The 19,446-nt window shown below is 39.5% G+C and overlaps 1 protein-coding gene across 3 annotated transcripts in view; it reads right to left on the reverse strand.

Annotated features, from left to right (window-relative positions):
• The window catches only part of BMP5 (bone morphogenetic protein 5), a 56,755-nt gene that overhangs the window by 30,862 nt on the left and 6,447 nt on the right, over positions 1–19,446 (reverse strand). For all 3 annotated transcript variants that reach the window (XM_054822502.1, XM_054822503.1, XM_054822505.1), the window contains exon 2: positions 1,342–1,534. In XM_054822502.1, the coding sequence (XP_054678477.1) occupies positions 1,342–1,534 (193 nt within the window). The remainder of the gene's footprint in view (positions 1–1,341; positions 1,535–19,446) is intronic.

Consider the following 19,446-nt stretch of genomic DNA (forward strand, 5'->3'; position numbering starts at 1 on the left):
AGCTTTCATCACCCTGGCCTTGACTTGTGCTCTTTAAAAAGGTATGTTTTGTTCCTTCCCATTTCATTCCTTCTTCCAAGAAGTTTCTTTTGGAACCTACGTCAAAAGAATTTTTGCAAGCTGAAGACAGAGGTAAAAAAAAATCCTGCACTGTTTTGTTCTTGCCCAAATTTACTCAGAAAGCAGAAAGTATTCTGGAAGGATGAGTGCTTTCCCTCCTGTTGGTTCTGCTCCATTCGATATAAAATAACTCCCTGTTTATAGTCATAAAGATTTTATAACTTGATGTTCAGAGATCTCACCTGGAAGGTACAAGCTCAAGCTTCTGTGGGCAGAAAAGAGATTTGAACTCTAGCCCAGCCTTTGAGCTAACTGGTGATGGGGCATTTTTTTCCTCCAGAATACTCTGCAAGTTTAGGCTGTCATTTTCTTCGTTTGTATTAAACATGCCCAGGATAGAAATGGTTGATCTGTTCCAAGATGAGCAAGAGTTTTTGTTTATCTCAAAACAAAACTATTTTTCCCCACTTTTCTGAGAAAAGTCATAAACTAATTTAATTTCTAAACCCAAATTTTGGGTTTATGTGGCTTTTTTCAGCTTGGAATTCCTACTAGTTTTTAATGGGAATTTTCAAGTATTTAATTACTCTGCCTGGTGAAATCTGGTCATTTACTCAGGTCTTGCAGAGTCTTGGAAATATGTCACACGCAGAGCTCTACAAACCTAGATTCAGAGATTTGCTTATGTGTAACACCATATTTGTTTTAATTTTCAGTTATGGTGAGCAGCATGTGTTAAGTGTGTATATGTCATCTTAAAGTTAATGCATGACTTTATCCTTTAATTACATTCTGCAGAACATTAAAACACATGCAAAAAAGCCATGTTCCTTTGAAAGTAAACACAGTTGAACAATCTATCTGCCTTTAAGGAGCTAAATGAATCTTGGCTGGTAGTAAGTACCTCAGTGTCAGCAAATGGTGCGTTTCCCAAATCCAAATGCTTAGACTGCGCATACGACTCCACCATTTGCTCACTGAGAACACGGACCCTCACCCCCTCTGTGCATGACTGGACACGTAACTCTCCATAAACTCATTGGACATCTCTGTGAGATTTGACATGTAACCCTCCATAAACTTGGAATAAATTGCATTGAAGATAAGTTTTATTCTTGCTCAGTATTTGTTGTCGTTGCCTAGGAATTGATATTGCACAAGCCACAGTGATAGCAACGATGCCTCGCCGAGGGTACGCTTATGATCAGCTATTGTCTCCCTACTTAAGACAGAAGCATGAGACGTTATTCGACATGTGATATGTTCGTGCCAACAGGGTACCTGTTTGGATACTCCTTGATGATCTGATATATGCTAATCTGTATGGTTTCGTTCTCAAAGCGGCTGTTGCTTCGATCTTTGTATATCCGGAATTCAGCTGCTGTCACTGCCTCTCCGTGCGGGATCTGAGTAAGGTCAAAGCGAAACTCTTTGTAGTGCCTTCGCTGGTGGGAGAAGTCCTTGTCCCTTTCAACTGTGAGAAAGAGAGTTGGATGCAAATTAAAGAGGTGAAACCAATGCCCATTTCCAATGATTAATGGAGCATTCCCTGTGCTTGGGAGTAAACAAACAGGACAATATAAAACTGTGCAAATAATAAAACCACAAGCCCAGACATACTTCCCAGTTAAAAGAAATTCCACCGGCCCAGTGTCTTCAGTTCAAAAGAAAAAAAACCACGGTGGCTTTTATACAAATTCCAGAAGCTGGAGTGGAAAGAATATCAAAAAGAGCTGAAAGAAGGCATGCTGTAAAGTAACTAGAAAAATGGACAAACTAAAAGCCGCGAAAGGATTTAGGACTTCACTTTAGTCCTAAGTGCAGCAGCAGTAATGTCAGAGCCATAGATGACTTTGGAAAACACTAATTGCCACTAATAACCCAGCAGATGAGAGGAATGCTGCTCATTTCCACTTAACGTAATAAATTCTGAAGTGGTGCTAAAGTGCGCTGTGACTACTATATATTTAAGAAGCAGTTACATCATATAAATTAACACATGTTGTACTCTAATGGCGTAAGTGTCATCTTGCCCGTGGTCAGAAGGAGCCATGAATCAGGGCCGAGTGGATCTGGCACCCCAGCAGCAAAGGGAGCACCGCTCTTGGCGTGAGAAGTCCCCTCAAACCTCCTGTGGGTGGGCAGGTGCAGCTCCCACTGCTTCTGGCACTGACACAATTTAAAATAAAAAAGTTAACCTCATCATTGCGTAATTCCGGATTGCACAGAACTTTAAGGGGGAATAAACAGAGGATTTTAGTTTATTTGAGTTTAGAATTGGTTTGGGGCTAGAATTCCACTGTCTGCTGCAGTTCTGACCCCGAGTTAGGAGCCACTTTGGCAACGGAATATGTGTTTTGATGTGGCAAGGAAACCTACAGGCCACAGTACTGGCCGATGACCACCTTACAGGATTGGTACTTCACATATTACGGATGTGGAAAGGAAAACGATCCATGGTTTCCACTGCCACAGAGTGCAACATATCACTGACCTGTGAAGAAGCTGTGCTCCATGAGAAGAGAGAACTTCTCACTTCTGGAGAGGTTCTACCTGCCTCGTGAGACAGGTGCTTTGTTTTACTGATGTAAAACACTCAGAGCTGAGATTTGGTTTGGAGAACCAGCTAAACATTTATGACTGCACCCAGCTTCTCTAAATGCTCCCTCCTATAATCCCTGCCCTTCTACTGCCTTTTAGTATTAACAGTCCTCACATCTGAAGGAGGAACAACGTCAGTTCTGAAAAAGCGCATATTTAGATTACTGTCATATGTATAAATAATAAATGTGCATGTTATTACAACATATGTGTATATTTACACTTATACACTCATGTATGTGTGTACGCCCAAGCAATTTTGTCTACATACACAATGTGTATGTGTTTCTATGTGTATAAATATATATATTTATATATAAACCTGCATATGTGTATTATTATAATGTATATGTGGTCTTACGAAATAGAAATGCACAAAAAGAAAAAAAAACACCACACATTTTGGGCTTGCCATGTAAGGGTACAGTTACAGACGTATTAAAGTGAGATCTATTGAGGGAAAAGTATTTACATTCTTTTCAGAGCAGTAGTTACTGTTTAAGTCACCTGTGGCCACGTAGCTAGTCCCTTACACTGCACTTCCCTTTCACCCTCTCAAAAATGTAAACCATCCTTGTTTTCATCAGCATATATTTTTTTAAATGTACAAATCTATGTTGCCTTAAGAACCACCAAAAATAAAATATATAGGCTAGAAGAACACTTCATCTTCAGTGAAAATGAACTTTCTCCTGGCCGACAAAAGGAAAATTGTCTGCTAACTGTGAGGTTTACTTGGCTCGAGCGCGTATTTAGCTTCGATGGGTTTGCCATCGTACACTATGTAAAAAAGTAAAGCAGAAAAGAGGCAGAAGCATGTAAACTGGCTGCTCTGTACCTGAAGATGAATGGGCTGCTACTGAAGAGAAACAGGATACAGGCTCTTTAGCAGCTCCACCGCTCGGCTCTAAACTGTGAGATATATACAGAGATCTGACTTGAGGTTTGGGATTTGTTAGCTTTGTTGGTCTTTTTTTTTTTTTTTAATGTCCATGTAAAGCCTTTCATTTCAGAGAGAACTTGGCAGAGATTAGCATATGCAAATGCACTGAACAGGGGAGGATTTTTTCTAGGGCAAAGAGTCTGCTGCAAGTTTCTAAGGTTATAACTGAACATTTTGAAGCTGACATGAAACAGATACGTCAATAACCTTCAAATGAGAAATATATTAAAGGCAGACTTAATGTAGCAACCCTTTCTGATATCTCTGGTTGGTATTTATTCAACAAGTATTTAGCAGCATGCGTGGGTAACTAGGCACTACTCACTATGAGTAAGCATTGCAGAATTAGACACTGAATAAAAGGTTTAAATGCCAGTACTCCTGGCCTGTCTCATTTTTATCTGGGTTTGAGGTTTCCTTTTGTCTAGTTTCTTACAAGTACCTTCTAATTAGTAACATGAGTTTGGAAACGGCAGTTCTCTCCCTGCATGTTACAGTTTGGACAGAAACCTCTACAATACCCGGCGATGCTATCGCCGGGGTTCTCTCAGGACCACTCACAACTGCTGAAAGAATACCGATAGCCACTTCCTGACGGGCCCAAAATTAATTATTACAGCTCACACAGATAGTACTTATCTGTGTTTCCATGTATACCCGAGGAAGAGACAGCGCTGCCATCTGCAAGGGACACAAGTTCAAAATTTCCCTGGGCTGAGACAGCATTTACGGGCAGGCCAGGGCTCGGGAGCAGCAGCAGCCTGCAGAAATGAAGGGTCGTAGCAAACAGGCACTGAACGCCGTGAAAAACCCTGAGTCCAGGGAGGTCCCACTCTCCGCAGTGAAGCCCGAATCTCAAACTGCAAACTTCTGTCAGCCAATATACAAAATATAAAAACAATTTTTACAAATTTAGACAAGTTAAGATCTTGCTTTATATAGTAGACTGTAAAAAAGCAGGGATGGTGATGTTGCAATAATGACTAATGGTTAGAATGATAGCCAAGTTATAAAAGCGAAATGTTATTTAATGATATTGAGTATTTTCATACTGAAAATAATACACAATTCTTGATCCCTTCTGCATCTGATAAATGCCTTGTCTGAGAAGACCGTGAACGCTCAGTAGGGTATCTCTCAGGTCCTTTGTCCCGCTGAAATGGGATGAAGTGCAGGGGGCACCATGTCTCAAATATTTTTATTTCACATGCGAGAGCTTTTCAACACCGGCAGCCCAAAAAACACAGGTTAAGATTTTTAAGTATTCAGTTCTTCCAGAGCGTTCTCATGTCATTCCAGCTCTGCTCAGTTCATCTGCCAAAATGCATCTCTGTGGAACCGATCACAGCATCTAAAAACCAGTTGACCAGAAAATCAGGAAGTCCTTTTTTAACCATCGGAGGAATAAAATTTTTCTAAGTAAAAATAACTAGAATATTAGGGTCAATGCTGATTATGACAAAATGCTTCATTTGCTCTCATTGATCAAGATTCTTAGCATCAACTTTTAAAAATGTTATTTTTATACCACCTGAAACTAATATATTCAGCACTGTGGTTACATCAGACAAATCATGGCTCAGGGGAATATCACAAACACCTGTGTGTAAGATGGGAAAGAATGATATTTTCCACCCATGTGGCAAACTGATGAAATATTCATACTGTATTAACACTAAGCCCAACTCTAAGCAGAATGAAGACAAATTTACACCAAAAAAATATTTTGGAAAAGGGGTCATCTTTTACACCAAGAGAAAATATCGTGCGCTAATTTTCATTACCAAAAGTATTTGTCTTCTGGAAAAAAATAAAAAGCATGTATATGGATGGACAGTATAATAAGCAATCGGTATTTTACCAATTCAGCTATAAATGTCTGATTAACTGTTGACTGAGCTTAAAAAACGTAAAAAGTGCTAGCAATGAGTTTAGGTCATAGTGCATGAGGGACTATTAGACGTGCTCTTTCATTAGTGATTAGCTCCCCACTGACATGTGCTTTGCTTTTCCTGAAGAGGTTGGTATGTGGTGACATGTAGGGAAAGTGAAAGCTCTTTGGCAACCCGGGGAACAAACCAAAGATATGTTGGAATAAGCTGATTTTACCATCCAAGATCCCAGGATCCCAACTGGATTTGCAAATAGTGAAGCCTCGCTAATCAACTTAATGTCACTGTTTAACTACTAAATACACATGCCAAAGGAAAACGGAGGGTCTTACAGACCAGGCGTAAGTATAAGGGGCCATTTAGACTAATCTCACTGAATTTCACTGTTTGACTCTGAATTCTTTGTATAAGCACTAAGTAAACCAGTCAGTTTTAATCACTTCAAGGTGATAAAGGTTACAGTAAGCCGATACACTACAAACGACACTCGTTTACATCTTGAATATAATGAAATGATAGTTTATCTACAGGGAACACTTGTGGTTATCTGACAAAAACAGGTCAAAGGTTTCGGGCGTTTTCTCCTGAAATTACTCAGTGCTGCCTCTAATGACTGATAATTGAAAGCAGAGGCTGGAAATATCAAATGTGGTAGGTGACAGATAAGCAACAGATTAATGCAAGTACTCTGTTACAGGACACTAAAAGGTCAGAGGCCCTAGGAATTAGCTATTGTGCTACTGTGAAAAGACAGACATCAAATAGCTGTTTACCTCATTCTTGCTCTTCTCTCCAACATTCAAATTCTAGACCCACATTCTCTCTTCCACAGTTAGGCTATTTAAAGTGACTCCCTTTTTACAAAATAAGGCAACAAACGTTTTGCAGGGCATGTGGATAGGAGAAAAGATGTGATCCTAGAGCAAAATGAAAGATTAAAAAGTAGACCAAAAACCCCCAGCTATGCTAGGTGTAAATATTTTAATGAAGTGCATCAGAGAGAAGTTAAGAAGCACATTCATCAGAACATCATTCTCAGCTGAGGAGACCAGATAACAGATTTTAAAAAATGCATTTTAAAGCTTTGTAACTTTATTCAGGCTTTTACCCTCTAGAAAATGAACAGTAATTTTAGAAACTTAAATTAAGCTTATCTTTCATCTTTTTACCCTGGAAGTCCTAAAAATGCAAAATCTTATTCAAAGTTTGTTGAAGTAAATGGCAGCCCTTTCATTCTGCCCATTGCCCTTTGAATGAGGACTACAGTCTTCTAAGAAAGGTTTTAAATCAAGTGGATTTTTAAAGTCCAAATGTGATGAAAAGTAGTCCCCCAAAGTGATTATTAAAAAAACAAACCAAAACAAAACCACAAACAAACAAAAGCAGGCAATGTAAATACTTGTCTAAGCACTACGGCTTTAATCGGTTTAATATGTTTTGTAGAATGGTAAGAATCCTGATCTGGGCTCAGGAAATCTATTTGGAGTTAGACATTGCAATTGATAGAAACGGTCACCTGTCCTGAAAGGATTGTTTCGGACACCAGAGATGGCTGCCTGATACAGTCCGTGGAGAGACACTTCTGTTTGTTAAGAGTCAACTGTCTTGCACCAACCAGTAAGAACAACAGAGGACTTTATCTACATTTCCCCTCTAGTCATCTGCAGCTCCAGAGAACAGGACTAAGAAACAGCCCTTGCTCAGTCAAAGGACACTTCAGTCCTCATCAGCTGCTCTCGATGGCCATATCCTAACTGCCAGGATGCTGAGTAGCCCGGCGGTGGGACATCCTGGGCCACTGCACAGAAGAAATGCAGGGGTTGGGGGTCAAAATGAGAAGTTTTTGTTCCCACAGCTGATTTTTTTATTTATTTGCTATTAGGTGTTTACTACATAATCATTCAGCTGAAAGTTTTAACTACAAAGCTCCAGAGTCAAACACCCACTTATAGAAACATAGAATCATAGAATGGTTTGGGTTGGAAGGGACCTCAGAGATCATCTAGTTCCAACCCCCCTGCCATGGGCAGGGACACCCTCCACTACACCACGTTGCCCAAAGCCCCATCCAACTTGGCCTTGAACACTTCCAGGGAGGGGGACTCCACAGCTTCTCTGGGTTGCTTGTTCTTTTAGTACCGAGTCTTCTGCATTTCTTTTTACCCTTTTTGGTCTGCAGAGGGAGGGCGGGCTAGTGCACCCATGTGTATTCTGTAGCCAGTAGTTAGGGAAAGTGGGTGATTTAGGCTTAATAACCCTTCATTTCCCTCCCCATCTCTCTCCCCTAGCCGAGGTGGGAAAATAACATTGCACAGGCTTCAGTCGTGTCTGTCCACATGTCTTGGGGATGTTCAAAATTGACCTTCTCAGCTGAGATCTTTTGGGAATTCGACTCTGGTCAAAATAGATCAGCCCATACTCAAAGCCCGAGGGCAGGCATATAAGGATCCCTTAAGTCAAAAATGTAGGCAGGGGCTGAAAATAGGTGTCCCCAAAATTACGTTCCACACATATTCTAGCTTAAACACGAAACTCATTTTCAGAATCTTAATCCAGATTCTGATCCCCTTCCAACTGAGGTGAAACTATTTCCGTAATCAGTGAGAATTTTGCTTAATTAGGGAGGGTAAGTCTCCAGAAACTATACTTTTTTCTTCCCTTGCAACAGTTCTGTTTCTTAAGAACTGCTTTATTGCAGCACTGTATATTTGAGTTACTCTGTATTTATTATTATTAGATTGGTCGTATTTAAAGTAATTATAGATTTACAGATGTGGTTTTGAAAGAATGATGTAAATTGCTTTTACATAAAATATACTTTCTTATTAAAACACAAAGCAGAAAGCTTGATAGGTCATGTTCTGAAGCAAGTTACACTGCTGTAAATTTAGAGTTATTTCACTAAATTCTTTATTTTCAGTCAGTTACTGACATCAATGAGCAACATTTGGCTATTTTGCTTAACTAAATTAGGGACAGTTTGAAATTGTTTGATGAAATACTGGGCAGTTAGTGGCAGTTTCAATAAATGAAAAATCATCTATTGTTTATTGAATCCAGACTTTTAATGGCAGAATATCCCTTCCATAATTGCACAGAATTACTGAACTGCATGAACTGCAAAGTAATTCAAGTCAAGATAAAGTCAATGAAAAAACCTTCAGTGACTGCAGCAGAATGTAGAGCAAGAATGAAAAAGAAAACTATAAATAAAAAAATAAAAATAATACATTGCCTGGACTTTTTTCAAGCAGATATTGGTTTTCTTTCTTAATCCCTCATAGAAGAAATTTATTTCAATATCCCATATTTTATACAAAAATAAGTTAGAATATTCATGTATTTTACCCAAGCATCTAGTATTACATCTTTTGAGAATGACCAGGAAAGCAATGTTCTATTATTTCTTTTCCATTATCTATCTATTACCAATTAAGAAAATACACATTTGAAAAAGTCGGAATTGTTTGCAACACTAAATTATTATTAAGTCAGACTTTGAAATTATATGATTTCTACTTTCTAATTCCTCAAAATGTACATGCAATACATTCAACTTTAGTAAGTGGTAGGCAACAACTAGGCAAATAATGGAAGTTACAAAAACATGGTGGAATATAAGTGAATATGTAAAAGGATTTTTTTTTTCATTAATTATTTTAAGAATTAGAGCTCAGGTAGTAATTAAAAGCTTTCAGCATTCACCCCGAGCAGGAAAGAATTCCCAGGAACTGTATAACAGTGCCTGCCAGCAACTTTTATAAGCACAGACCAAGAGAAATGTCTCGACCAAAGAGGCATAATTGTGCTTGGTTTTCTCACGCATAATGTGTGTCCCAGGTGTTCTGTACACCATGAGATTACCTATCATGCCTTCTTGTTGCTTCACACTAAAATATGGGATAAAGAAGATGTTTTCATGAAATTGCTGGTTTTCAATAGCAAATATTTTGTTGGAAAATTCATTGGTAAACATATGTTATTCACTCAATTTACTCTTCCCTGCATCTTCCAAGTCAAATGCATTCGCTCAACAAGTCAAAACAAGTGCTACACTGCAGCTGCTCCAATAATAATTAAATGCTGGAAGGCTTTCACTTGTTGATATAGAATAAGTGGAAAAGCAACACCTGCTTTTCTTATGCTGGTTTGATCCTGGCCAATGCAGGAGTAGGAAGGAGTCAGTAACCAGAATAAAGAGACCGAGGTTTGGAAGTGAACAGAATTATGAAAGAGTCTGAGTATTATCATGATACAAATATAAAAGGTAGCTGACAAAGTGATTCCTCAAAATCTATTTTTTCTTCTGGTTTCAACAGTATAATGCACTGTATCCTTCAGCCTCCCGAATGCAAAACTTTCACTCCAGTTGTTTAGCTGTAGCATGAAGCACAACAGAAGATACAGTGCACGTATGTGCTTTTTAATTCTACTAACGGTGGTAGAGTGAATATCACCTGAATCTTCTTCCATAAATTTTAAAGTTGAAAGTCCAACTGGTCACAGCTTCTAGATTTAATGGTAACAGGTCATATCTGGACCTATTTTGTGCTGTCAGTTAGTAATGCGTGCCAAAAGAGAGAAACATCACAACCAAGAGGCTGGGAGGAGGCAATAAAGAAAAAATCATGTGCAGTTTGCTATTTTGAATGCAGCAAGTATAGATCCTCTGATTTCTTCATTGTTGTAAGTCACACAGTATTACAAAGGCACTCCAATCACACATACCTATTTAAAAATGCGTATCCACTAGGGTTTTGGTTGTGTTCATTTTCATCAGTGATAAATAGTTACTTGAAATAATAGAACAGATCAGAGAAAAGATCGCTGTATTATGTAGTTCTGAGCTAATACATAGATAAATTAGCTAATCCTTACATTACCATGCCTGAGGTTGTTAATTTTGTCTGCATTTTCAGTGATGTCTATTTTGCCTGGGCTTTGGCAAAGCCAGTACATTTTGACACCATCTATCAAGAGACTTCCATTTTTTCTCATATTTGATTTTGGTTTTCTCTAATCACAGATTGTCACAAAGAAAACCAACAATTATTCCCAGGTTTCTGGCTGTGTGTGAAAGTCAGGATGTCAGATCAACACAACCTCAGGGTTAACAAATGACAGAAAAAAAGATTCCTCTTGGGTTCAGCTGCAACTGAATAGGAACAAAAGTTATACCTTTGGGATCCAATGGTCAGAAAAAAGGTGTAAGTTATAACTGTTTTGACACTGTAAAAGTATACAGATGGAACATAACTTCTGAGAAGGGTGAAGGGGCATATATCATCATAGGGCAACTGGCAGGGGAGTAAAAGCTAAACATTAAAGCCCATTCTATCTTCCCACATCTCCTGAGTTCCTGCTCATGTTAACCCTCTGCTCACTTCCACACAGAGGTGGCAAGTCACTCCACCATTCACCATTCACGTACATCGTCTAATAAACTCCATCCATTTCCCACTGTGCAATTTGTTGGAAAAGCTTCCATGGAAGTTGTGTCTGCGTGCCAAACTGTATATGACTGGATAGGCTCTATTTCCTGATTACCCTGAGCTCACAACTGAGTATTTTAATATTACCCGTACCCATTAACACTGACCAAACGTTCCATAAAAAACAGTCCAGCTGCAACAACGATGAGGAAGGAAACCCTCAAGAACATCTCATTTAGAGAGTAGAAAAATGCTTTATTACATATAATAAATTAAAAATTCTTTTTATATGCTATATAATATATCGGATATTACATACATTTGCAAAAAATAGCTGATCACAGGCCATGTGCTTAGCTGGTATCTCAGCGTGGCTCTAATGACTTCAGAGTTCCTCAGATTTATACTTTGTGTGCACAAGTGTATACTGGACTAATCGCTGTACTGAGTCATCACCTTAAAAATTAAAAATGTAAAGAGATTGGAATTTCATCTTATATAAATTGTTAGCTCTCATTTTGAAGGTTCGCCCTGTGCATGCTCGCTCTTGGCCATCACCAAGGACCCACCTAGGAGAGCCTAAGCAGTGGTGCTGAGAAACCAAGTTATGGGGCCAAAAGCACAGCAGGGACGGGCCCTCCCAGACATTACACCCCGGGGGCAAACAGGAGGAAGATGAGGAGGAAGAGTAGCCAGGAGACTGGGTAGCAGTGATGAGGAGTGGCACTTTCAGACAGCAGGTTTTAACAGCCAGTTTGGGAGCTGGCTGTGATTTTAACAGCTTGTTATACTGATTCAAACCGCACCCTCTCCTCTGCAGCTCTGGTAGTCTAATCTGATCATGATTTATTCCCGCAAAGAGAGATTATTTCACCCACATATAAACCCCCATACAGAATATGTGCCCTCAACAAGAAGGAAAAAACATCTGGACTTTTTTTTTTTTTCCCTGAAGGAAACTGAAATCTTACCAAAGTTAATGAACATTTCAATCCTCTTTCAGGGCAGAAACTCACTGACTGTTAGCGAATTAAAAGATCTCTGGGTTGGCCATCCAGCATGACACCTGCACTGCCAGAGAAAAGGAAAAGCAGTCTTCACAAAAAAATATTTGTGCCATGAAAGAGCTCAGATTAGCTCCAGGTAACATGACAATAGGTGGTGATCCTTCACAGTAGGTTACTTTGGACAGAATTAGGGAGAGAGACACAGGAGTCTCAAAAGGACATAAAAAGCAAGAAAATAATTTCCAAAGTAGAAAGAAAAAGCCTAACACTTTGAGCACACAGAACTGTTCATCCAACAATTGTCTGAGCAAGATCATCACTCCACTCCAGAAAAAAAAGTAGGAATGACTGATGTCAATACATAAGGCAGGAGTAAGATCCTCCTTCTCTGTAACCACTCTGTCACAGAGTCACAGAATGGCTGAGGTTGGAAGGGACCTCAGGAGGTCATCTGCTCCAATGCCCCTGTTCAAGCAGGGCCACGTAGGGCTGGTTGCCCAGAACCATGGACATAGTTGTATTATTCCTGCGTTTTCACTGTCGTTCCACATGGGGCTGCATTGCTCATACTCCTTGCCAAGTTACTTACAGACACAATACCCAGGCCGATTGTGGAGGTATATCTATAGGTGTAACACATCTCTGGAACAGCAAAGATGATCTCCTGAAGCTCATATTATATAATACTGGCTTCTCTCCACTCCTAATAGTAGAGTGTCTCAGTAGTAGTAGTAGTAGTAGTGTCTCAGTAGTAGTAGTAGTGTCTCGGACAAAATTTGTGTGTCTTTCTGAGCAGAGAGTAAGAGTGAGCTGGGATTGGGTACCTGACCACTAAAATAGTGCTTTCATGTCAAATGCAATCTTTTTGATACAACACCATTGAGAATATTTGGCATGCATTTTACAGCATCCGATCAGCCTTTGCCTTTGCAGACATTTGTGCTAAACCTTTGTTTCTACTAGGGCTAGAAGTGACTACTGTCCTGAACTTTGGTGATAGGCCTGGTTTTCTTTTTCAAGTAATTGAGAACCATCTGTTGCCCATCCCCAAAACTGGAAGCATCACAGTCTTTTCTTTTGGGGGCTTGCTTTCATTTGTGTTTTGATGAGAGCACACTCCTCGACTGAGGACAAGATGGAGCAGAATGGTTTAATGGAGTCCACAGTAAATCTCATTGACCCAAAGTGATATACGGTTAATAAAAGAAGATTCATTCCTGTACAGCAGCAGATGGCAATGTAAACACAGGATGAACAGGTCATAACTTATCTGGGAGCTGTGCCCATGTAGCCAAGTTTTCAGTTCACGCGTGTGCCTGTTTCATTGATTCAACTCTTGTGACGCGCCCCTTTTACATTAGGTCTCTCCTGTACACACACACATGCTAGTAAGCACATCCTTTGTATTTTTCCATTTCTAAGGAGTACATACAAATATGTAGAAAGTAAACCACAACTGCTGGGAAACTGAAATGGAGCAATATATTGTTAATCTTAATGATATTACTCCCTCCATTCTGATCCAGTGAATTGTAACATGAACTCAATCTACTTGGTATTCACTCTATAGCAGAAACTGTCTCTGGATTTTCCATTTTTTTATATATATATGTAAGTATATAAATTTTATAAAATGTTATTATTTACAATATATTTAGTTAAGTTAAAATTTATACATATATATATAAAAATTCATCTCCTTGTAAATGTGATCTCATTATGATATACATCATCAGTAAACATGATTATTAATGCAATAGTTTCAGAAGTCATGAAAAAATATTACTTTTTGAAAACACATGTTGTTAAAATAGATACTCATCTCAATAGCTATAAGATGACATTAATAAAGGAGCACACCAAGGAATCAAATATAAGAAAGAATTTCATTCTGAAATGATACCTGATTTAAAACTACTTTGATAAACAATACTATATTGTGTCACATTACACATACCTCTCAGAACTCTGAAAAATAAACCCCCTCTCCCTGAAAGTCATCATATTTAATTGTATGATTTCAGTTATACCCACTATTGCTTGACACGGAAGAGAACTTAAACATCATGATCTTTTAAATACCTTACTATGATATTCAGCAAATTCTGTGTTTCATTTTTAACCCTATAAGCTTGTAAGTTAAATCAACTTATAAAAACCATTTAACTATGTAAATACCATTGTGTGTAGCTGAACTGTAGGTTGAGCCTTTGCTACCTGAAAGACTTGGTACAGATTTTTAGCTTTCACAGCAATACTGTTCACTTCATGGTGGTAATCATGGGCAGTACTGTGTCAGCCTAGAATCTCACAGCATAGCACCAAGTAATTTGTCTTTTTTATCTAGAATATGACTCATGCTGGATGCCAAACCATTTACAATAATGCCATAATTATGTCTAAGTCTAATTATCAGTGTTTTAATAAAATAAAATTGAAGCTGTATTCTTTCACCTTGTGAAAAGCAGTATGGTCAACCCCAGGTGTTTCAAAAGCCATTAGCTATATGAAAAGCATTATAAAATAAGAAATGTTTGAAGTTGCTTTCTGAGCCTTTAGAGAGCCTATTTTCAAGAACTGTGTCTGTTTCTGGATGTTGATTTGTTTTCATTTTTGTTTTTCTGCAACCACAGATAATTGCTGCTCTTTAATGAAACCTTAGATGTGTCCATAAATCACCCACACACAGAAAATCTCATAGCAAATACCATACAACTCCCAAAAGCTCATGGGAACTGGCAATTCTAGGGAAGCATAAGGAACTCTGAAGTTTTGGAAAACCACAGAGACATCACTTGTGGCAACAGAGGCTTGTCTCTCTTGTGTCATCATATGTGAACTTCAGCCCTTGCAGTAGTGTTGATAGGCCTCTCACTCCTTCCTTCATCTCTTTGCAGCAAGCTCCAAGCTGAGAATCAGAGAGGAGAAGCCTTTCTCAGAACAAAGAAAATCGTGTGATTTTATTCTCAGAAGTACCAAGGATCCTAAATGGAAAAGGAATGGTTTAAGGATCCAATTTTGCAATCAACTGGACAAGGCACAGCTCTTATTGACTATGAGATTACTCAGCACCTCATACCACTGAATTCTGCTGCCGTTTCAGTCCTCGGCTCTTTGGAGCTGATCCATAAACTCTTCTCCTTATTTCAAAATGTTACAACAGGATGTAATTAAGTACAATTAACAAGGAGGTCAAATGGTCATCTGATAAACACCGGCCCAAACAGGCAGCTTGAAAGGTCAGGGCTGCTAAAGCCACATAGTATTGATGGGAAAGAATATTATGATTTAAGGGGGAAAAAATCCCAATGACTAAAACTGAAGAGATTTACATGCTTTCTATCTGACATACGCAATGCCATACACACAGACTGATACGCATGCACACATGCCTCAGGGAGGCACAAGCCTATATTCTGAGAACAAGAGATAAACTAATCATAAGTTGTCTCTCCATTGCATCAGATCTCAAATCTCAGTTTTGGTGCTTCAATTCCAGTGTTTCTTTTTATTTTTCATTATTTTGTAAACCTGTCTGTTTTAAGAGTAAATAGACCTGTTGCCCTTACAGAAGGGCCTTTTTTTAGCCCTTTCTAAAATAACGCTTGAGACCACCATGAGGAAACGCAAGGTGTTGCAAGGCTCTTAGGAGCGAGGTATTTTATAGAGCGCATGGCCAGAGTAAAAAGAGGCTTCTCAAGAAAAAAGCTATTCCAGTACTCCGCAAGGTCAAAGAACGGGAGTGCACAGAAGTGAAAATGAACACAGAAGTATTTACCCATCCTTATTTTATGGATTGGAAAACAGAGGCACACTGTTTTCATTCTCTAACTGAGGTTCTTCAGGTTTTTCCTATTTGGCTGCTCAGACGTTTCACTCTCTGACTTTCAGGTTTAGGCTAGGCTGGGGCCAGGGCAGACTCGCTGCACAACATTTGCACACGTTTCGTGTGTGAGGCAGCAAGATAACCTGGTCAGGAGTAGCAGATTAACCCTCGGGATCACTAGCATGTTATGACTTGTAGTTATTGACAGATACCCCACCTGAGGTAACCTTGGGAACGACCTTCCCAAAGCTATGTTTCTGCTGGATCTCAGCCATCATAAATCACCACAAAGACTACAGCTGTCATGGAGTCGTATGCTGGACTTGCTCTTGCTCCCATGGCTTTATCATGCACACTACTGTTCACCCACTCGTTTGATTTCCCAGCTAATGTTTTTGCAAACCATACCACGGCTCCAGGCCAGGTGCCACCAGGTGCCATCTGCCCGCTGCTCCAAAATCAGACTCACCAATCATTCAACGTCCCTGCTCTTTCCTCTTCTGTAGTCTAGGTTTGCCAGGACAGAATTTAACACCTCTACCTCCAAAACTGATGCTATCCATATCATAGAAGTCCAACACAGTACCTTTTTGAAATTATTTTGCAGTACCTTATAGTTGAATACCCCACCTATATTTCCCCCTCACTTTTCAAAAAGGGATGTTTTAAAATACTATGCCTAGACAAATTGTTATTAATTTATAATAATTACTCTGGATTATGGGTACAGCTTTTCCAGATAATATAAATATAGTTTCATTAATTTCACTACAGTCAAATACATGAGAATTAGAACAACAATAATTTCACTTGATAGACACAGTCTACAAAGGGATAAAATCGCAGAATCATTGAGGTTGGCAAAGACCCTTAGGTTCTCATGGGGTATGGATGGGTAATATTGCTAAGTCAGATAAACCTAACAGAAATTTCAGCTATTCAAATTCCTACCTCCTCCTGATTCTCCTCCAAAAAGAGAGTTGGGTGGAATTTTGCTTCTGCAAAGCCACTGGTTGTCAGCTATGGATATAGATCAAGTACCATCACTAGTTGTCCTGATTAGTTTTGTAGGCTCTGACTCATTAGTAATTGTTGTCTCAGTTTGCCCTGAATGACAGTAGGAAAAAAAGTAAAGCCACATTATGGCAAGGTACCACACGTGTCATTGAGTTGTATAATAGCGGTCGATAAAGCCAAGTTCTCAATCTACTGCACCACAGCAGTTGCTCAAACAGAGTTTGGAACTAAACATTTAGATTCACCTTTTGGAGCATCTCTCAGTAATAGTGGGAAGTTTCTGAGAGGAGAGGTGAGCCGTAGAACCTCTCCTTTTCTACTTGTTTTACAGTCATTTTTTGTATAGAAACAAATTCATAATTCAGTGCAAAACACAAACCAGCTCCTGCTTGGCGTACCCCACCCACAAACTTAAATAATGTAGTTGTCAGGGTTGACAAGTTCTGCCTGCTGTAGCATTTCTGTGTTTTATAGGAAATTTTAACCAGGGGTGTTATTTTAAGAGATGAGCAAATGGGGAAACCCCATGGCCTAGCCAATAAAATACGAACTTTAGGTGCAATGGAGCACTCATAAATATAACTCAGAACAAGGGGATTCATTGTTTCTCCCGACCCCTTTTAGCTGCTCCTCTGATCTCAACCTCTCTGTGTGCGTCATGGCAGCCCTCATCCTTTAACCTGCGGTTTTTAAAAGCTAGCTTCTATGTTATTTATGGCTGCAAATGTTAGTAGCCCGTCTGTGTACTCCCTGCACACACATACTGAAGGGTGGGGGGAGCTGCATTTTATTTTGCAAGGATGAAAAATTTTGCCCGGGGAGCCAAGTGGCTGGTGAGGTTGAGGTAGTCACTCTGCCACGAGGGACTGAGAAGGAAACTGCTCCCTTCACCTGCAAGGCTCACTAGAATAAACTTATACCTGGATAAATTTTATCTTTCATTTGCACGTTATCTATGTTTATCATGTTCTCCCTCCTTTTCTCTCAGGCTTGCCCTTTCTCTGTCTGTATTCGCCTTCTTCTCCCTACCATGATGATCTGTCCTCCACTTTTGTAACTCTACTGGCGTGGGAAACGCTTTCAGTGCTGCAACATCACACTTCACGAGAGGCACGGAGGAGCAGGACTAACTCTGCCAGTAATACCAGTTCCTGCAGAGGCTGTTTCTCTGTTGCGAACCTTTCCCATGCCCAGCAGGTCTGTGTCCAGCCCCACACGTTGGCCGCTGCCTACTGAGAAGAAGAAGGCTGTCCTCCCTGTAAGGCTTGGTCCGTGATTTGCCATTTTTCTCTCACGCCTGCTCTCATTCCTTCCCTCTCCATCTCCCGTGCTGTCGCCTAGTCTCACCGCTTCTCGGCCTTTAATCCCTTCTGCAGCCAAATGCCACTGACATAAAATTAAAGTTCAGTGACCCTGCCTAGACAGCGGGGGTTAGAGACAAGGGAAAGGACAAGGAGGAGAGGATGGGGAAAAGTGTGGGAAATAATTATAAAGTCTGGTAGCAGCCAGAGCTCTCCTGAAGCCCTGGGGAGCCTTTCTTTAGCTGGAGGCTGCAATTGGCACTTCATAAACTGTTCATTCTCAGCTATGTGGAAACACCAGACGACACCTAGAATGATCAGACTGTAATCAATCAGCTTTCTGCAAAACTCTATTAGTTTGTGGGCCTATGAAAGCAAGCCGAAAGGAACCACCGTGGCTAAAAAGAGGAGAAAAAGGAACTGCCCGTGTCATAATTACCTCCATAACTCAGGCAGTAAGTAGGCAGGTAGCCATGGTAAAATTCTTTGCATAATTCAACATTCACAGAAAATAATAACAGGAGCAATAAGGGTGGGAGGTCACGTATGTGCCAAAGTTGTCCTGTTATCTAAGCAAACAACCCTGGGTTTAGGAAGAGAACCAAGAGGCTCTCTGTCCAGCCCATGGCAGGCGGATTCCTCCTCCAATACCCTCCGCACGGAGGCATCTCCACAAGCCTCCCTCTTTCTCTTTCATGGCTAGCCAGAGTCACTCCGAGATTGTGTTTTCCTGGGAAAATATGTACTGTACAATACATACAATCCCCACAACCCCACCCAAAGTCTGTGTTTAGTCTGGAAAGGAGCACTTTCTAAAGAAGAAGCGGAACTGGGTCAGCCGTTCTTCCCAATGGGAAAAATATTAGTAATAATATATATTTTTATATATATCTATACATATATATAGCTTTTCAACATGCACGTCTAACCATCTGCTAAATCAGTTTCTCTTCAGTTATCTGCAATTTCTTTCAAATCTGTCGGCAAGGAAAGTCAGACAGTTTTATACCCCAGTTAATGGAGAGCTTGACATTTTTTTGGCTGGGTAGATACAATAATTTACTTGGATTTAAAGTGTTAACTTTGGCAAAAAAATTAATTGACAGTTATAAAAACATTATTTTGTTAGATGATATTTATAGATCACACACAAACCTATTTTGAGGTAGAGCTATATAGTTCATAAGATTCGTGTAACATGAGAGATTTCAAAGGAAATATAAAATATTTCAATATAAAACAACAATTGTAGTATAATTCCAAAAAGGAATATGGAGAATATTTCTTGCTCAAAATCAAAAACAATTCTTAACAACCTGCTCTGTCATTGCACAAAAACTGGTTAAAACTGCTTAATGAATTGTAAG

The sequence above is a fragment of the Grus americana genome, chromosome 3 (genome assembly GCF_028858705.1).
Source record: "Grus americana isolate bGruAme1 chromosome 3, bGruAme1.mat, whole genome shotgun sequence".
In the NCBI taxonomy this organism is placed as follows: Eukaryota; Metazoa; Chordata; class Aves; order Gruiformes; family Gruidae; genus Grus; species Grus americana.